Source organism: Labeo rohita, chromosome 1 (genome assembly GCF_022985175.1).
Source record: "Labeo rohita strain BAU-BD-2019 chromosome 1, IGBB_LRoh.1.0, whole genome shotgun sequence".
Taxonomy (NCBI): Eukaryota; Metazoa; Chordata; class Actinopteri; order Cypriniformes; family Cyprinidae; genus Labeo; species Labeo rohita.
In genome coordinates, this window is record NC_066869.1 from 34,466,114 (window position 1) to 34,485,275 (window position 19,162).

Sequence of the window (19,162 nt, forward strand, 5' to 3'; positions counted from 1 at the left end):
CACTATTTTTACCATAACACAACTCGGAAAATAGAATACTGATACGATGCCACATTGTGCGGCTTTTGGTTGTAATTATCAGTTGAACAACAGCAAGACAAGCGATGTAAGTCTTCACATGCTGACGCTTGTCATGACACCACAGGCACTGAAGGAGTTTCTGAGCATGGACTTAACTCAAAATCTGGGGGCATTTAGACTCCTTGTGGGGAAATAAAAAAACGGATGGTATGGCATTTGGTTTGGCTTATATCCCTCGCCACCTGTAAGCTGTGGTCATCGTATCAGTATTTTATTTTCCCAGTTATGTATTCTGAGTTGTGATGGAGCAAAAATAGCATCATAGTAGCGCCAGTAGCTTCCAGAGTGCAACCATGTGACGTAATCAAAATAACGGCGCCCCCAATAGTCCAAAATATGTATAAAACAATGTGGATTTTTTAAATACCATAAATTTTTCATGGGTTTTCTACTACATATTTCAGTAAGAGACATCATTTATGTTATATTAAGCCGTACAAGTCTTCCCTTTAAATCACAATTATATCAACTATTAGTTTTACTAGTACACTAACAGACCTAAGGTGCAAATTAAAATGAGTGGCTCTAATAATTAATTAGTCCATTGACACAGAATTGTAAATAACCAAGAACACAATGTCATCTGTTCTTACATGAGGACTGGTTTCTGTTCTCCATCTTGGACTGTAAATAACAGGCTTGCGTTGACTCAACTAAGGTCACAGAAAGAACAAACAGAAACAGAAGCTGTTATTAGAATCAAAGTAGGGTCAAAGAGATACTAAGGCTTCATACAGAGAATGGGCCAAAGTGAAACAGAACTCATAAATCAAACACAGTGTGAATGAGAGCAACTAAACAGAAGTGAGAAGAGTTTCACTAACTGCACTCTCTGTTGAAGTTGAGGTCCCGGCGTTCAGTATAGAAAACTTTCCCTGGGGGCAGAACTGGCTTTGGCTCTGGTAGACACGGAGGCAGTGGAGGGGGAAGGAGACCCAGAGGGGTTAAGGGTCTTTGGGACATTGTTTGTGTTCCAGATGGTAAGCCCTTTCTCTGAATAGAGATCTTCACTTGTTGGCCAGTCATGTGCAGGATCTCCTCCACTTTCTGTTTACTGCAGTCATACTGACTCTGACCATCCACCTAAAACCACACCCCAAAATAATCATTTAACAGTTAATATAATACCTACATTGCCTTGCAAACAATTCAGACCCCTTCATGTTTTGTTATGTTGCAGCCTTATGTTAAACTGCTTTAAATTACTTTTTCCCACATAAATTTACACTCCATATACCATAATGACAAAGCACAAAACAGATTTGCAAATTTATTCAAAATAAAACAATGAAATAAGTACATTGCATAAGTATTCATACCCTTAACTCAGTACTCCACTGGAGCACCTTTACAGCCTCAAGTCTTTTTGGGGATGATGCAACAAGCTTTGCACATCTGCATTTGGCAATTATCTTCTATTATTCGACTCACCTTTTCACCTCTCAAGGTCTGTCAGCTTGGATGCGGTCTGACAGACATTTTCAGCTTTCTCCAGAAATATTTGATTGCATTCAAGCCCAGGCTCTGGCTGGGCCACTCAAGGATATTCACAGAGTTGTCTATAAACCACTCTTGCTGTGTGCTTAGGGTCATTGTCCTGTTGGAAGGTGAACCTTCTGCCCAGTCTGAGGTTCTGAATGCTCTGGACTGGCTTTTCAATAAGGCTATCTCAATAATTTGGTGCACTGAGCTTTCTTTCTACTCGGACGAGCCCCTCATTCCCTGAAAAACAGCCCCACAGCTGCTACCAGCACACTTTACTTTTGGGAAGGTAGTCTGCAGGTGTTAAGCAGTGCTTAGTTTTCTTCAAACATGATGCTTGGATTTGAGGTTGATCAGAACAGAGAATCTTGTCTCTCACAGTCTGAGGGTCCTTTAGGTGCTTTTTTTGCAATTTTGCAAAGTGAGTTTTCATGTGTCTTCACTGAGGAGAGGATTGAATTTGGACACACCCCCATAAAGACCGGACTGGTGGAGTGTTACAGTGATGTCCATCTGCATATATGATCATGGAGCTCAACTAGAGTGACCATCAGCTTTTTGGTTACCAGTATAACCAAGCCCCTTCTCATCAATTGCTCAGTTTGGCCAGGAGGCCATCTCTAGGAAGAGTCCTAGTTGTCCTCCATATAATAGAGGCTACATGCATCTGTGAAGCCTGTTTCCGAGCTCTACAGGCAGTTATTTTGACCAGTTATATTCTTGCTCATATGCATTTTCAGATGTTAAGTGTGTGCCTTTCCAAATCATACTCATTCGAATGAATTTTCCACAGTTCCAAAGTGTAGTAACATCTACAAGCAATATGAGTGCTGCTGAGCTTAATGTCAAGTCTTCCAGAAATGAGTATGAATACTTATGCAATAGAATCATTTTAGTTTTTTATTTCTAATAAATTTGCAAAATTGCTACTTAAAGTAACTATATTATTCACAGTTATTGTGGTCAAGCTATTGCTGGCTTGACCCATATGTTTTTTAGAATAAAACAGGCAATTATAGCAATTTAACATATCTGAAAGCTATCCTTTATCATTTAATAAGTTTTACTCTAAACTGGAGTCTAAACTGCTAATGATCAGGCTTCTCTTTAGTTTATCATTAACAACAATTTAGAACATGAATTATATTTTCACAAAAAACCCATTATAACATAGCATTATAATTATAATAGTGTCACGTTTAGCTTCATCTTTATTTAGTGTGAAATAACACCAGATGATGTGCTTGTGTCTTTCAGAATTTCTGCATGTTAAGATAAATAGTTCCAATCCTAAACAACCATATGCTAACACAGTTCATTTTTTCACTTCAAAGCTCATGGTACGTATTGATTTTCATGCTAAATAGCTCTTGCTACAACATCAGTATTGAAAATATTGATGCTTCAGAAATGATTTGCCCATCCCCAGCTGCTTTGTCCGTCCATTTTATTACAAAGCAAGCAAGCATTTTTCAGAAATGTGCCTTAACGTAATAGTAATGTTGCTTGTGGTCATTTTAACCTTGGCAAAACACATCTAGGAAAATATAATTAAGAAAATTACATCTGACAGAAGTGTATTTCCACAGTGTGTAAACCAGTCAGAGAATCTCATCATGTGAGAAGTCATTGCATTATTTAATGTTTCATATCTGAGGTCTCTAAAACCCCAAACATAATTAATGCAAAACTTTTCATCGAGCATGTTTGAAGTGTGTTATGAAGCAAGTTGAAATTCTCTTTATAATAAGCTCTCATTAGAAAAGTCATTAAGTATTAACGTGATACTTCAATGTTAAGTGTTTTTTCAAGTTGCCGAAATGGCCCTGGGGTCTCTGAGACCCCAAATAGAGCATGAGGGTTGGACTAATGACACATTTACACAAATACAAACACAAAACTAGCAACAATGTAATTAATCATACATAGCACTACCATTCAGCCTAAAACAAACAGTACAATGTAAACAGCCTTCCCACACACACACACACACATGACAGAAACAATAACAGGATTAATAACTGCTATAACAAAATGTATTCTTTACATGAAAAGTAAAGACATATAAAAAATAAAGATCTGTATTAAACTCACAGCAATGATGTCATCTCCAATGTGAACTCGTCCATCCACTGCATTTCCTTTCAGTATGCTCTTTACTTCAAATCCACTGGATTCTAAAACATCCAATATTTATTTGATCCTTCACATTTAACATTCTCAGACTGAATATTAAGAAAATTATCTCTTGCTAAATAAAAACAGTAAGAAATCATACTGTACCTTTGTTCAGATTATCCAGAGATTTGGAGATGTTGACACCCAAACCATTTTTGTTGTTATTGAATCTGACACCAAACTCTTTTTCTTTTTTTTCTACTAAATCCTGCAGAAGGATAATGCTTTGTTTGTTATTGGCACAACAAATTAGCACATCAAACAAGACATAATACAGCAGCATTTATGACAAAACGTAATCAAGATTAAAGACTTGCGTGTGATTAAATTTCATATTTTACAACAAACTCTAGATCTTTCTATTATGTTGACTCTCTCACTTAACCACAAGCTCCTTGTGTGTCATTGTCAGTGTCAATCAGTGTTTGCTGTGATTTTATTGAGCGGTTTAAGGAGTAATTTAAATTTAATTCATTTTAAATGTAAATTTTGTCATGTTTTATTTACCTTTATGTCATTCCAAACCTGTATAAAAAATTAAAAAGAGCAAAAGAAAGTCTTTAGGTTTGGAATGACATCAGGGTGAGTAAATAATGATAAAATCTTTATTTATTTTATAAGGATTGTTACGCAGCTTTTTATCATACAATAACAGTTTATGGTGACCTTTAAAACTGACAAAAAAACCATAAAAGCACTATAAATGTGGTGAAGGAGAAACAGGAGGAACAGAATGCAATTCCTAAAATTTATTCCTTGGAGGAACGAATGTCAAACATGTTAAAAAATACATGAAGGTGAGTAAATGATAACAGAACTTCATTTTTTTAATGGGCTATCACAATTTACATATACAGTTGAAGTCAAAAGTTTATATACACCTTGCAGAATCTGCAAAACGTTAATTATTTTACCCAAATAAGAGAGATCATACAAAACGCATGTTGTTTTTTATTAAGTACTGACCTAAATAAGATATTTTACATAAAAGATGTTTACATATAGTCCACAAGAGAAAATAATAGCTGAATTTATAAAAATGACCCTGTTCAGAAGTTTACATACATTTGATTCTTAATACTGTGTTGTTACCTGAATGATCCACAGCTGTTTTGTTTGTTTAGTGATAGTTGTTCATGAGTTCCCTTGTTTGTCCTGAACAGTTAAACTACCCACTGTTCTTCATTCAAAAAAAATCATTCAGGTCCCACAAATTCTTTAGTTTTTTCAGCATTTTTGTGTATTTGAACCTATTGCAACAATGACTGTATGATTTTGAGATCCATCTTTTCACACTGAGGACAACTGCGGGACTCATATGCAACTATTACAGAAGGTTCAAATGCTCACTGATGCTTTAGAAGGAAACACAAGGCATTAAGAGCCGGGGGGTGAAAACTTTTTGAATTTCAAGATCAGGGTAAATTTCACTTATTTTGTCTTCTGGGAAACATTTACGTATCTTCTGTAGCTTCTGGAGGGCAGTACTAAATAAAAAAAATATGATATTTAGGCAAAATAAGAAAAATGTACACATCTTCGTTCTGTTCAAAAGTTTTCACCCCCTGGATCTTAATGCATGATTTTTCCTTCTGGAGCATCAGTGAGAGTTTGAACCTTCTGTAATAGTTGCATATGAGTCCTTCAGTTGTCCTCAGTGTGAAAAGATGGATCTCAAAATCATACAGTCATTGTTGGAAAGGGTTCAAATACAAAAAAATGCTGAAAAACCAAATAATTTGTGGGATCTGAAGGATTTTTCTGAAGAACAACAGGCAGTTTAACTGTTCAGGACAAACAAGGGACTCATAAACAACTATCACTAAACAAAAAAACACAGCTGTGGGTCATTCAGGTTACAACACAGTATTAAGAATCAAGTGTATGTAAACTTTTGAATCGGGTCATTTTTATAAGTAATTTTTTCTTGTGGGCTATATGTAAACGTCTTTTATGTGACATATCTTATTCAGGTCAGCACTAAATAAAAAACAACATGTTGCAGATTCTACAAGGTGTAAACCTATTACTTCAACTGTATATGTGAATACACACAGAGACACACAGACACACATTTACGATCAGAAGCATTTTGCACCTGTTTCTTTTGTGAGTCCTGTTGCTGGGCAATGGTAGGTGAGAGGTCACCATCAGTGGTTTCCCTGGCAATGATAAGTCTCACATGGGAACCAGCAAGACGGAGCTCACGTGCCACTTCCTCACTCCCCATGGTGGACACGTCCACATCACCAATTCTGAGGAGAAGATCACCACTACGTAATCTCCCGTCCTGTGCGCACAAACATACAACCACAAATGTCAAGGAATTTTCATTTGCATTTAATTTTAATTAGTTTGTACAGTCCAAAAAAGTACTTAATTAAATAATAGTGTGTCTAAATCCATGATGATTCTCTCATACCTTTCCGGCTACACCATGAGGAAGAATGGTTTTAACCATGGTGCCAGTACTCCTCCCTCCAATGATGCCAAAGCCTAGACCTGATCCGTCATTCTGCAGCTCAATATGATGAATTTGTCGAGGCTGTGGAATAAAATTTAACGAGTGGAATAAGCCTAATTATAATATAAGAGAGACTGGGGCTAGTTATCACACTTACTCCAGTGAATATTTCTCAGGGTAGGTTTATTTTTAAAAGTCATTTTCTGTATAGGCAAATGGCTTAGTCATGGCTTCAAAAGCTATTGAATTATTGAATACAGCTACAAATCATTTAATCACATGGGAGAATATTGATTTTGATATAAAATGTTCCACATTGAGCAGACAAAACACAATAAATGTAACCACATGATGCCACTATATCGAGGCAATTATACAGGAATACTTTGACAACAGACTTTGCTCGGGCATTTAAGAATGACCATAACAACACTTCAGATGTTCTGCAACAAGATTGGTCTGCTGGTTAGTCAGGTTATGCTGTCCCATAGCGCAAAGTCACATGACTTTTTTAAAGAAGTCCACTTCCAAAACAATATGTACTCACACCCTTGTCATCCAAGATGTTCATGTCTTTCTCACTTCAGTCGTAAAGAAATTACGTTTTTTGACGAAAACATTTCAGGATTTTTCTCCATATAATGGACTGATATGGTGCCCTGATTTTGAACTTCCAAAATGCAGTTTAAATGCGGCTTCAAACAATCCCAAATGCAGTTGTAAACGATCCCAGCTAAAGGAAGAAGGGTCTTATCTAGCAAAACAATTTGCTAACGATTTTTTTTATTTAAAAAATACAATTTAAATACTTTTATTCTCAAACGCTCATCTTGCCTTGCTCTCCTTGAACTCTGTGTATTCTGGCTCAAGACAGTTAGGGTATGTCAAAAAACTCCAATCGTATTTTCTCTCTCAACTTCAAAAATCATTTCAAAATCATCCTACATCACTGCAGAAGTACCGACCCAGTCTTTGCAAAGTGAACATGCAAAGAAGATCAAACACCCTTAACAAAAAAGGTAAAACAGAGATATAGAACAATTTTTGTAACAATAGCTGTTTCCATCACCCTGTTTTAATGTACATTTTAAAGTATGACATCAGAAATGAGTGCTGGGAAAAAAAAGTTTTTTACACTCACTTGAGGTGAATAAATTCCTCCATGTGCATCAAGAAATTATGTTTTTTGAGGAAAACATTTCAGCATTTTTTTCCATATCAATCCATTATGATTGATATGGTGCCCCGATTTTGGAAAGCTTTTGGATTTTGGAAAGCTTGTTGTGACATCATTGTGGTCCATTAGACCACGTTGTGACATTGCATGCGGAAAACAACGTTGTAGTCCAAAGGAGCCGTTCGTTGTAGTTCTTAAAAAGGGATTTGGAGTGGACTTTGAGATTTGTAACTTTGTAGATCTTTTTTTATGCCCAAAGATACACACCACACACTGACTAAAGTTCAAAAAGTGAAAAAGCATAATAGCACCCCTTTAATAGGAGTAGACTCGTTTCTCCACCATTACCAGGAAATCCTCTGCTGTCTCTTACTCTGCTTTCACAACAAACAGCAAACCTAAAAACCTCACTTAAAAAGCTAATGTATAACATCTAAAATGTTAGATGTACTGCACTTGTGGAAATGTAATCAAATTACTGTGGATCAATAACAGATTTAGGCTGCATAGTAAAATGGGTCAGCTATACAGCATTACAGTGTAAAATATGAGGCAAAATATGAGACAGCTCTAAGACACTTCAGGGGAACATTTAAGTCTCTTAAGGGTGTTTTACGCACTATGCTAAGTAGAATTGGTAAAATTTAAGAGATATAATAAATAATTTTAAAACAAAGGTTTTTAAGGAGACTTACACTGAATTGACGATAAAGGCCAGAGAGATTCTTGGAAAGAGTGTGGCTCTTCTGTGGGGGGTTGGTTCTCTGGCTATAATTAAGGTTACCACAGTAGCAGCTTCCTGAAGAACCCGGAAAGCTTGTTCCTGTGTTACAGAGGATTCAAACAGCTTGCCATTCACTGCTAGAATCTGATCACCCTCATGTAGATGTCCATCACTAAGACAAAAGAATGGGGTAAAGAAATGTCCAGAATAATGTGCTTCTTATCAATTACGGTTTGGTATCCTGTACTTGCATCCTTGTCAGTACCTGTATGCTACCGAATCTGGCTGAATCTTCTGTATGAAGATACCATGACCTCCACTGCTTTCAGTCTCCAGACCAATAATGCTGATGCCCAAAGTACTTTCGCCCTTCTCCAGGTCAAATCTAAGCACAGTCCGACCCTGAAAGAGCAATAAATACAAGGGTTAAGAAAGAATGGATTCAAACTACTGATTTTAGGAGATGTAGTGTTCAAATTATAGTATTTATGAGAGTTTGCGCGTTCAGTTTGTTACAGCACATGTATCTCAGTTAGTCTAAAGGTTTTTGTTTTCTGAATTATGCTGGTACCTGGGCCATGGACTGCAGCACTGAAATGTCCTCCGTGATGCAAGGGGCAAAAGTCACATAATTGAAGGATCGACATCGGTCATTGCCCCGCTGGGCTGAGAGGTAGGAGTCTCTGTACCTTAGATTGCATGAGGGGCGGGACGTGCTCATACCATCTGGTTCATCACTCATAGAAAGAGGCGTTCTGGGGGAAACCTGTACAAATACACAGCTAGAGTAATATGGGTTGCACTCTCTGTTTGTAAGGCCTTACTGGGATGTAATTTGGCATGTTCACAATATTAAAGGAGAAGTTCACTTCCAGAACAAAAATTTAAAGATAATTTACGCACCCCCTTGTCATCCAGGATATTTATGTCTTTCTTCAGTCAATAAGAAACAATGTTTCTTGAGGAAAACATATAACAAAAAGTATATAAATTGTCAATTTGTTTTAAAAATGACAGATCGTTTTGGTAGATAAGACCCTTCTTCCTCGGCTGGGATTGTTTAGAGCCATTTGAAGCTGAATTTAAACTGTATTTTGGAAGTTCAAACTTGGGGGCACCACTGAAGTCCATTATATGAAGATAATTCCTGAAGTTTTTTCCCTCAAGAAACATAATTTCTTATCGACTGAAGAAAGAAAGACATGAACATCTTAGATGACAAGGGGGTGAGTAAATTATCTGTAAATTTTTGTTCTGGAAGTGATCTCCTTTAAGACAAAATGTATTGAATAATATAGTGTTTACCTTTACTGATCTTTGGTCACTTCAGTTTTAGCCTTTTAATCTCATGTCAGTATTAATGGTAATAATACATCAAGTATAAACACAATACAGGAAACACGATATATAAAAATTATGGTTATTAACAAACAATTTACTACAACTTTTGCCTCAATAAACCACTAATTTGCTGCTTGTTAATAGTAAGGTAGTTGTTATGTTTAGGTACTGGGTAGAATTAGGGATGTAGAATATAGACAATGTGTGCTTTATAAGTACTAATAAACATTCACTAATAAACTAATAAACATTCAATATGCTAGTAATATACATGCTAATAAGCAACTAGTTAACAGTGTGAATTGGTCCCTATACGAAAGTGTTACCAATTTAAATAATAATGTTTATAGTATCACAAAAAATCTCTATTACAAATAAATGCTGTTATGTATGTATATATATATATATATATATATATATATATTACTGATTTACTGTATTTCTGACCAGATAAATGAAGCCCTGTTGAGACTTTCAAACTCAAAACAAAATCTAAAAAATGTTACCAACACCATACTTGAACAGTATTTTTAAGGCAACAACATACTGGCAATATATACAATACACAGACAAACAATTGACAGGATCGATGTGAAAAAGAAGTGCAGTCTTTAGATTTGTTTCATGCTGGAGAGCTGCTAACAGCTCAGTTATTCACATAACATTCTCTCCTAAAATAAAAACAAGTGTAAATGTGAACACTGCAATAAAAGTCTAAATGATTAAATTGTGTCGGGTAAGGCATTTGCTCATTGTTATAATTCAGACAGTCTGCCAAACAACCATTTATTCCAACTTGGTCAAAAGCCTGTGTATATATTTAGTTTAAACAAGGGGTTATATTTCAGTCTTTCAAGTTTATTGGTGCAATGCACAAATATTTTGTAGGGTACAAGCCATGGCCGTTGCTTAAATTGATTTAAAATACTGTGCTTTTTAGTAGTTTTACTTAGCTTCTATATTTAATCTGTATTTAACTGACTTTAGTGTTAGTGCAGCAGACTTAACTGTAGACAGAGCATTTGAGAGTGTCTGCCACTTTCTATTTGGCGTGTGGTGTTCAGGTTTAACATACTAAATTATCTTAATCAAAATATAAACACAAAAACATCATGTTTAGGGGTAGGAAAATGAAAATCATTAGCTCAGTATAAAAAGTCCAAATGAAAAGTTGAAGGAAAGTCCCCACCATTCTAGAAACGTGTGCGTGACTTGCCGACCCCGGTCTCTCTCCTTTCAGCACAGATTAAGTGGTCAGCTCAGGTAAGTAGCTTATACAACCTCAGTTTTGTCCTTGCTGCTGTTTTCAAAGAATCATCTCTTTGAAGGTGAAGTCCACTTCCAAATCAAGGATTCACATATAATGTACTCACCCCCTTGTCATCCAAGATGTTCATGTAATTTTTTCTCCATATAATGGACTGATATGGTGCCCCGATTTTGAACTTCAAAAAGGCAATTTAAATGCGGCTTCAAATGATCCTAAATGCAGTTGTAAACGATCCCAGCCGAGGAAGAAGGGTCTTATCTAGCGAAACGATCGGTTAATTTCATTTAAAAAATACAATTTAAATACTTTTTAATCTAAAATGCTCGTCTTGCCTTTCTCTCCCTGAACTCTGTGTATTCGGACTCAAAACAGTTAGGGTATGTCGATATTTATCGTATTTTCTCCCTCAAAAATGATTTCAAAATCATCCTACATCACTGCAGAAGTACCGACCCAGTCTTTGCAAAGTGAACATGCAAAGAAGATCAAACACCCTTAACAAAAAAGGTAAAACAGCGATATAGGACGATTTTGAAGTTGAGGGAGAACATGAGATGGGAGTTTTTCAACATACCCTAACTGTCATAAACCGGAAAAAAACAGTCCAGGCAGAGTAAGACAAGACGAGCGTTTGGCATTAAAAAGTATATAAATTATATTATTTTTATTAAAATAACCGATTGTTACGCTAGATAAGACCCTTCTTTCTTGGCTGGGATCGTTTACAACTGCATTTGGGATCGTTTGAAGCCGCATTTAAACTGTATTTTAGAAGTTCAAAATCAGGGCACCATATTAGTCGATTATATGGAGAAAAAATTCTGAAACGTTTTCCTCAAAAAACATAATTTCTTTACGACTGAAGAAAGAAAGACAGGAATATCTTGGATGACAAGGGGGTGAGTAAATTATTTGTAAATTGTTGTTCTGGAAGTGGACTTCTCCTTTAAATACATCACACATTATACACACAAGCATTTACCAAGGATATGGTATGCAATCAGACCTCTCCTTACAAATAATATTCAAATACATAAATGTAGATTTCGATTTAGAATGCTCATCTGAATATACTGTACATTTTGTTAAAATATATTTTTATGACTAAAACAAGGTATTTAAAGGGATAGTTCACCAAAAATAAAAATTCCATCATTAATTCATGGTACTTTCGTGAATGCACATCAAAGAGTGACAGAATAAAGTTGTTATTTTTGTTTTCTTTGCACACAAAACGTATTCTCGTAGCTTCATAACATTACGGTTGAACCATGTCACATGGACTGTTTTAACAATGTCCTTGCTACCTTTTTGGGCCTTGAATGTGGTAGTCGTAAGTGTTGCTGTCTGTGCAGGGTCAGAAAGCTCTTTCATCATCTTCATTTGTGTTCTGAAGATAAACGAAGGTCAGTTATTTCAAATATAATTTATGAACCAAATTTATTCAGCTAATTTACCATTTAAAATAATATTCATACTGATGAAATTTGTATGAGAAGACAAATTATATTTTTATTGAATGCATTACTTTCATCAAACTCTTGGGGATATGGCGAGACCTAAACAAATTCTTCTTAAACTAATTCTTGAAAGAATGAATTGTTTGGCAAGCAAAAAGTCAAACCCAGACTATTTCAGAAAGATGACAAAAACTAGTGTACAAAAAAAGGTCTATCTTGGCTGACCATATGCCACAACAGCAGGCAAACAGCACAGCTGGCAATTCTGTTTTTATTTCTCCTCATTGAAACCTATAATTAAAATAAGCGTTTGAAGTATAACCAATGTAATCAACTATTTTCCTTTATAAGTAAAGGCCTCATTACATTTGCTCCCAAACACATGGGTGAGAAAACAAGCCTATTACATCACAGAATCCAGACAGGAAGTGATAAGCTTGATTAAAGAATGACTCATATAAACAACTTATGCTTATGATTATCCACGGCGAGTAGCCTGACCAATGCACAATAAGCACCAGGATTATCTGATATATAGTTTTGCTGAAGTAGCTACATCTCATGGCATATTAGTAAACCCATAAACATGCAGTTTTTCATGACAAACAGCCAGTTTTAGTGCTTCATTTACTGGAGTTGCTCATCTGGCGTCTGCTGCTCCTCTCATTTCGGCCTGCTAGAAGATTCTAACACAATCAATAGTGGTTGCACCAAATAAATCTGAATGTAACATCCACTGTGTCTATTTTTATGATGATATCTGAGAAGCTAAATTACCTGCGCTGCTCTTTGAAAGCTTGGGATAACACAGGCCGTTTTCAAGAGAACATTTCACATCATTACTCTGCACCATAACACGCAGATAGACACACACATATAACTCACATACTGTGAACCCAGACCACCTTCGAGACTCTTTAGCCTAGTATCCTTGAATAACCTCTCACGCCTCCCACTCATATCTGCTGGGCTTCTTTGACCTCTTTATGCTCTGGAAATGTAGTCCCCTGGGTCATTGTGGTTTTAAACTAAGCACAGTAAAAGTCAAATGTCAAATACAAGCTCAGCTTGAAGTTCAGTGCATTTAACTAATTTTACACGAATATTCAAGGGAGTCTCCAATACAAGTTAGACTCATTCGACAGCATTTATGGCATTATTTCCAAAGCATTTCTGGCATTATTATGGCTTTTTTTTTTTTTCAATTTTCAGCATCTTTACAATGCTGTCTTTGAACTTCCGTTCGCAGGAGCTCTTCTATGGCATTGCTGTCTAATATTTATTAACTGGTGAAATGGATTCACTTATTGTTGGGTTAATGAAAGTTATCATGTGTATGTTTGAAGCAGTAGTCATAACAAATGTCACAGACTGACGGGAAGATTTTAAAATGAGTGGTTAACACGGGGAAGGAAGGATGTGACGTGAGGCCAAGTATGGTGACCCATACTCAGAATTTGTACTCTGCATTTAACCCATCCAAGTGCACACACACCCGGAGCATACGGACAGCCATATTGCTATCACTGTGGCACCCGGGGAGCAGTTGGGGGATCGATGCCTTGCCCAAGGGACTCACCTCAGTCGTGGTATTGAGGGTGGAGAGAGTGCTGGTTATTCACTCCCCCCCACCTTCAATCCCTGCCGGACTTGGAACTCGAACCCACAACCTTTCAGTTACAAGCCCAACTCCCTAACCATTAGACCATGGCTGCCTAACTCGTAAGGTCTTACCTTCATGCTGTGGAAATGCAAACTAGAAGGCTAAAGACAATGCGTGCAGTGCTGAAAAGAGGTGTGGCTACATAAGATCTATATGAAGAGTTCAGATGCAAAACCAGCTAAAAGCCATCTCGGTCAAAAATGAGATAATGATACTGAGTGAATGCTCTTGACACATATTATACGTCCATCAAATACTTTTTCTTCAAACTCGCTAAAATACCAGCCTCAGCCCAATCAGAAGTACCAGTGCTTACATAGAAACCTATTCATCTGAGCCTGATAAAAATGCATTTTTTAAAGAAAGATGTCAGATGGATTTAGCTGGTTTTGCATCTGAACTCTTCATATACTTTTATACAGTAATAAGACATAATTTTAAGGATGTGAGGTACACTTTTGTAAACAATAAAATTCCGCTGGCGAAATGCAGTCATTTAAAGGGGACATCGGATGCCCTTTTTTTACAAGTTAGTATGGTTCTTTAGGGTCTTCATAAGACGTCTGTAACATACTTCTGTTAAAATTCCTCAATGGTTGTGTAAAACAACACCCTTTTTACCTTGTCAAAAACAGCTCTGTTCACAGCAACCTGTTTCGGTGCATGTCTCTTTAAATGATAATGAGCTCTGCTCACCCCGACCCTCTCTTCCCTGGAAGAGGAGAGGTGATTTGCAAATAATCATAAAGTATATGTGAGACTTCTGGATGTACAGCTGGATCACAAACAGTGGGTACTGATCCATGCTCCTGTTTTTAGCAAAACCTGCTTTGAATTGTCCGTTGTTCAGAAAGCAGTCTGGAGTAAAATGATTTGCGCAGACATAAACAAATTTAGGTAGATTTTGACGTACATTACCATCAAAAACAAAACTAATCCTCTGCATCCTCACCTGTATTGCTTGCGAGACATTGTTGTTGCTACATCTGCTCAAGCGTGGAGAAAATGGTGGACAGTGTACAACTGGCTGTGGGTGGAAATATGTTAATATGGGACAGGCTGCCAGTGGCAGTGGGCGGGGCTTGAAAATCAAAACAGCTTGATAACTGGGACTGTTCAGGTTTTTGGGGGATTAAAAAAAGGAGTGAATTTTGCATCCCATGAAAGGTGAAATATTTCTCCATGTAGATTTTTCAACTAATTCAAGTTTGACTATTTCAACATTTTCTAACTTTAAACATCCAAATTGGCCACTTTAATCAATATAAGCTGATTATTTTGGAAGTGACCTCAGTACGCAATGTTTCATTCACATTACACTAGTGATAATGGACAACAAGCCTTCTTAGCTCACGAAATTTCAAATAAGTTTAGCTAATATGACTCTTCTGTTTATTATTTGAACTGTAAAGCTGTTTAAACTACAATTTTTAAACTATAATCTTTATGGTTAATGGTTTCTTGGTAACACTTTACTATAGGGACCAATTTACACTGTTAACTAGTTACTTGTTAGCATGTATATTACTAGCATATTGGCTGTTTATTAGTACTTGTAAAACGCATATTCTGCATGACCATATTGTACGTCTCTAATCCTACCCAATACCTAAACCTAATTTACTAACTATTAAAAAGCAGCAAACTGAGTGTTTATTGAGGCAAAAGCTGTAGTTAATGGTTTGTTAATGCGTGAACTTGACCTTAAAATAAAGTGTGACCGGTTTCTTTATGGTTAATGGTTTTCATTGTCATGGCAACAAAGTTGTAAAATTAGCTATAACTTTACACACTTTTTCTTTTCACACTAAAATCATGTTAAATGTCTTGTGGCTTTACTATTGGAACAGGGAGCATATTAAAGGATTAGTTCACTTCCAGAATAAAAATTTCCTGATAAATTTTTGAGGAAAACATTCTGGGATTTTTCTCCATATAGTAGACTTTAATGGAAACCAATGGGTTGAAGGTCTAAGTTTCAGTGCAGCTTCAAAGAGCTCTATACGATCCCAGCCAAGGATTTATATACTTTTAATACATTTTTAATGCTCGTCATGCACTAGCTCTGTGATGCACTGACCTCCGTGACCTTATACATTACGTTAATCACATTGGAAAGGTCATGCACAGTTAGTTCTTCGTCTGTGTCCTCTGGTTCAAAAAGGTAGAGTAGAGCGTAAAACTCCATCTCATTTTCTCCTTCAACTTCAAAATCATCCGATATCGTTTTACCTTTTTTTTTTGTATAAAGGGCGTTTGATTTTCCTTGCACATTCGCTTAACACTGGGGCAGTATTTTCGCCTACTTCATGCTTGTGTGATTATATAATGTGTGAGGTTGAGCTAGGGCAAGATGAGCATTTGTGGTTAAAAAGTATATAATTTTTTTTTTAAGAAAATGACCAGTCATTTCGCTAGGTAAGACCCTTATTCCTCGGCTAGGATCGTGCAGAGCGCTTTGAAGCTGCACTGAAACTGCAATTTGGCCCTTCAACTTGTCAGATCCCACTGAAGCTCACTATATGGAGAAAAAATCCTGGAACGTTTTCCTCAAAAACCTTCATTTCTTTCTGACTGAAAAAAGAAAGACATGAACATCCTGAATGACATGCGGGTGAGTACATTATCAGGAAATTTTGGATGTGAACTAATCTTTTAAAGTTATTAGACTGGTCCCATTCACTTTGATTTTAAGTGCCTCACTTAACCCATATTTTTTCTTTTTTAAAGCAAACAGGGACAACATTATGCCACAAACATCGTCATTTTAACTTGATCTGAAATATTCCCATAAGAAAGGTTTTTTTCATGTTTAGTTTCAACTAAAAATAGGCTCTAAGCCAGAGATTACGTAATCAGGCAGGTGAATCAAAGCACTGTTCGCATCAGGGAATATCTGAAATGATGCTCCCTGGGTGTATAAATGCTCTATAAAATATACTTGCATGTAAATCGCAATTTCAGGTAATAGTTGGATATCAGCATAAAATATGCTTTTGTTGAACACGCTTATGCATTTACTAATTATGCAACTACTATCAGCCAATTAGATTTAAAAAACTGAGAAATTTATTTACACTGTTTAATATCTCTTAGTGTCAGTGTTTGCTTTTTTTTTTTTTTGGGGTCATGCACTGTGATGATTCTGTTAATCTCTGACCTGTTGTTGCTGATGCTGTTGTCCAGTCTCTTGCATGACAAGTATGTGGTGGAACAGGGGACTCTGTAAGACACTTTTAAGCAGACTGAGTTTTTCCTCAGCAGGCAGTTCTCCCCTCTTCTTCAGCCTCTCTTGCAGCCGCTCCACCGCCAGCAAAGCACGCTTTGTGTCTATACACACACACACACATACACATAAATATATTAATAACATGGGCACATGCAATGACATCAGCTCATACTCCAAATGAGAGTGTGCAAAACAAGCTGCATGTAATATTCATACATATGCACGTTAACTCACAAATATTTAATATCATAAGTTGTGAAAGAAGACGCATGATAGCTAAAAATAACATTGTGGTAAGGCTTCACACATACCCATCATTTTCAACTCTTTGGGCGCTGAATTACCACCACTCTGTTTATGACATCTGCAACAACACAAGCAAATTCATGTCATAATAGCAATCAAACTTTTGAATAGACACAAAACCACAAAAACAAACAGGTTTGTCTCTTTCTCACCTTACTCAAAAGGGATTTACGTGAATTGCGGCATCTTAATCACTAACTGGCATGCACACCTGACAGTCCTTACCTGTGACGGCAACGGTGACGTTTGGCATGAAGTGAGAGTGACGCAATTTGCCAGCGCTCTGTAACTGATGACGGGCTTTATGAATGGCACTGACGGTTCACTTCATATCTCACGGATCGCTCTGGTAACGCCTGCTGTAATCTGTTATTCGTGCTGATGTAATCTGGGTTGGAGTCTCGCACCTCTACGGGAGGTTCTCGCGATCTAGACGCGCTCATCGTGTACTGCGCGAACGCTCGTGTTTGCGCTGCGCTGCTCCGGTAATGCGCTTACCGGGGAGGCTTAGCAGCTGTAAACGGACTTAAACTGTGAACGACGGTAATTACCCGGGACAGATGTCCTTACAACCTACCTGATAGGGCTGTAAGCGCCTGGCGGTGGGCGGTGATGTGGACAACAATAGTAACTAAGGGAAAACAAAGCAGAAGGGTTTATTTTAAACGGGCGAATCACAGTTAAGCTGTTAGATGTGTAAATATGAAAATAAATATGTATGTTCAGTAGTTCTGAACCAGAGGGCCTCGGCAAACCTCCAAGGGGGTCGTAAGATTTAAAATAAGTCATTTATATAGCCTACAACAGCGACCTAACTGGAATCATGCATTTTATTTGTTTAAAGAATTTGCATAAATTAACAAGTGTACACAAATATATTATTTTCAACATAACATTAAACATATCAGGGTGCGAATTAAGATCTGGAGACCAAAGGAGGTAAAAAAGGCTTCATTTCAGTAACCACAAAAGTTATTTTAACATAAATTGGGGGTTACCATAGCAACAGATTCTCGGTTAATAAAAAAACTGTACTATCAGTATTTACCAAGTTATTATAGATTTACACCTCACAAATATATCACAAAAATCGTTAGTGTTTTGTTTAAAATGTCTTTAAGATAGTTAAGGGCCGTATTGCTGCTTAAACCTCATAGCGGATAAAAATATCTGAAAACATTAGGTGATCAATTTTTGTTGTCCGTCATATAATTGTACAAATGTAGCTCATAAATGCATAATTACGATTTTAAAGCAAGCTGTCCATTATGAATAGAACATGGGCTCAGTTTCAAAGATAAGGGCAACAAGAGCAATAAATCCGATTGCTAAAAATAGGTAAAATCAGCATGTTATGGTTCAGGTGTAACTGACAGCTGCGATCCCGTTTTATCGCTTGTTGTCTATCAGTCTACATTCGTTGCGTTCTCACTCTGTACCGTAAAGATCAATAAACGCTGAATGCTCAGCCCACATTTACCTTCAGATCAACAGGTTTCCCCCGCAGCTCATGAAAAACTGCCTTTCGAGGACGCCTCCTCGGATGATTAAAAGCCGGGGGTCAATTTTAAACATTTTCAAATGTCGAAAGTCGCATTAGAGACAGCCAACATTATTTAGACAGCCTAGGCTTTGCGTGAGAGTGATAACTGGCTGTCACCGCGCATGTCCGCGATGCGCCTTTGATGCTCGTGAGTTTAATGTAAATGGATGTTCAGGCCTCTCCCCCCTCATTTAATGAAATAACAGAGACATCAGCTCTTATTACTGTTGCTCATGAGAGACAT

The 19,162-nt window shown here is 36.9% G+C and overlaps 1 protein-coding gene across 1 annotated transcript in view; it reads right to left on the reverse strand.

Moving 5' to 3' along the window:
- The window catches only part of si:dkey-92j12.5 (multiple PDZ domain protein), a 60,664-nt gene that overhangs the window by 39,809 nt on the left and 1,693 nt on the right, over positions 1–19,162 (reverse strand). The window contains exons 2-13 of the mRNA XM_051124287.1: positions 17,381–17,433; positions 17,001–17,170; positions 8,678–8,872; positions 8,372–8,508; positions 8,080–8,278; positions 6,164–6,286; positions 5,840–6,031; positions 4,249–4,266; positions 3,847–3,949; positions 3,658–3,740; positions 906–1,164; positions 675–734 (exon numbers count right to left, since the gene is read on the reverse strand). Coding sequence (XP_050980244.1) covers positions 675–734; positions 906–1,164; positions 3,658–3,740; positions 3,847–3,949; positions 4,249–4,266; positions 5,840–6,031; positions 6,164–6,286; positions 8,080–8,278; positions 8,372–8,508; positions 8,678–8,872; positions 17,001–17,170; positions 17,381–17,387 — 1,546 coding nt within the window. The 5' untranslated portion in view covers positions 17,388–17,433. The remainder of the gene's footprint in view (positions 1–674; positions 735–905; positions 1,165–3,657; positions 3,741–3,846; positions 3,950–4,248; positions 4,267–5,839; positions 6,032–6,163; positions 6,287–8,079; positions 8,279–8,371; positions 8,509–8,677; positions 8,873–17,000; positions 17,171–17,380; positions 17,434–19,162) is intronic.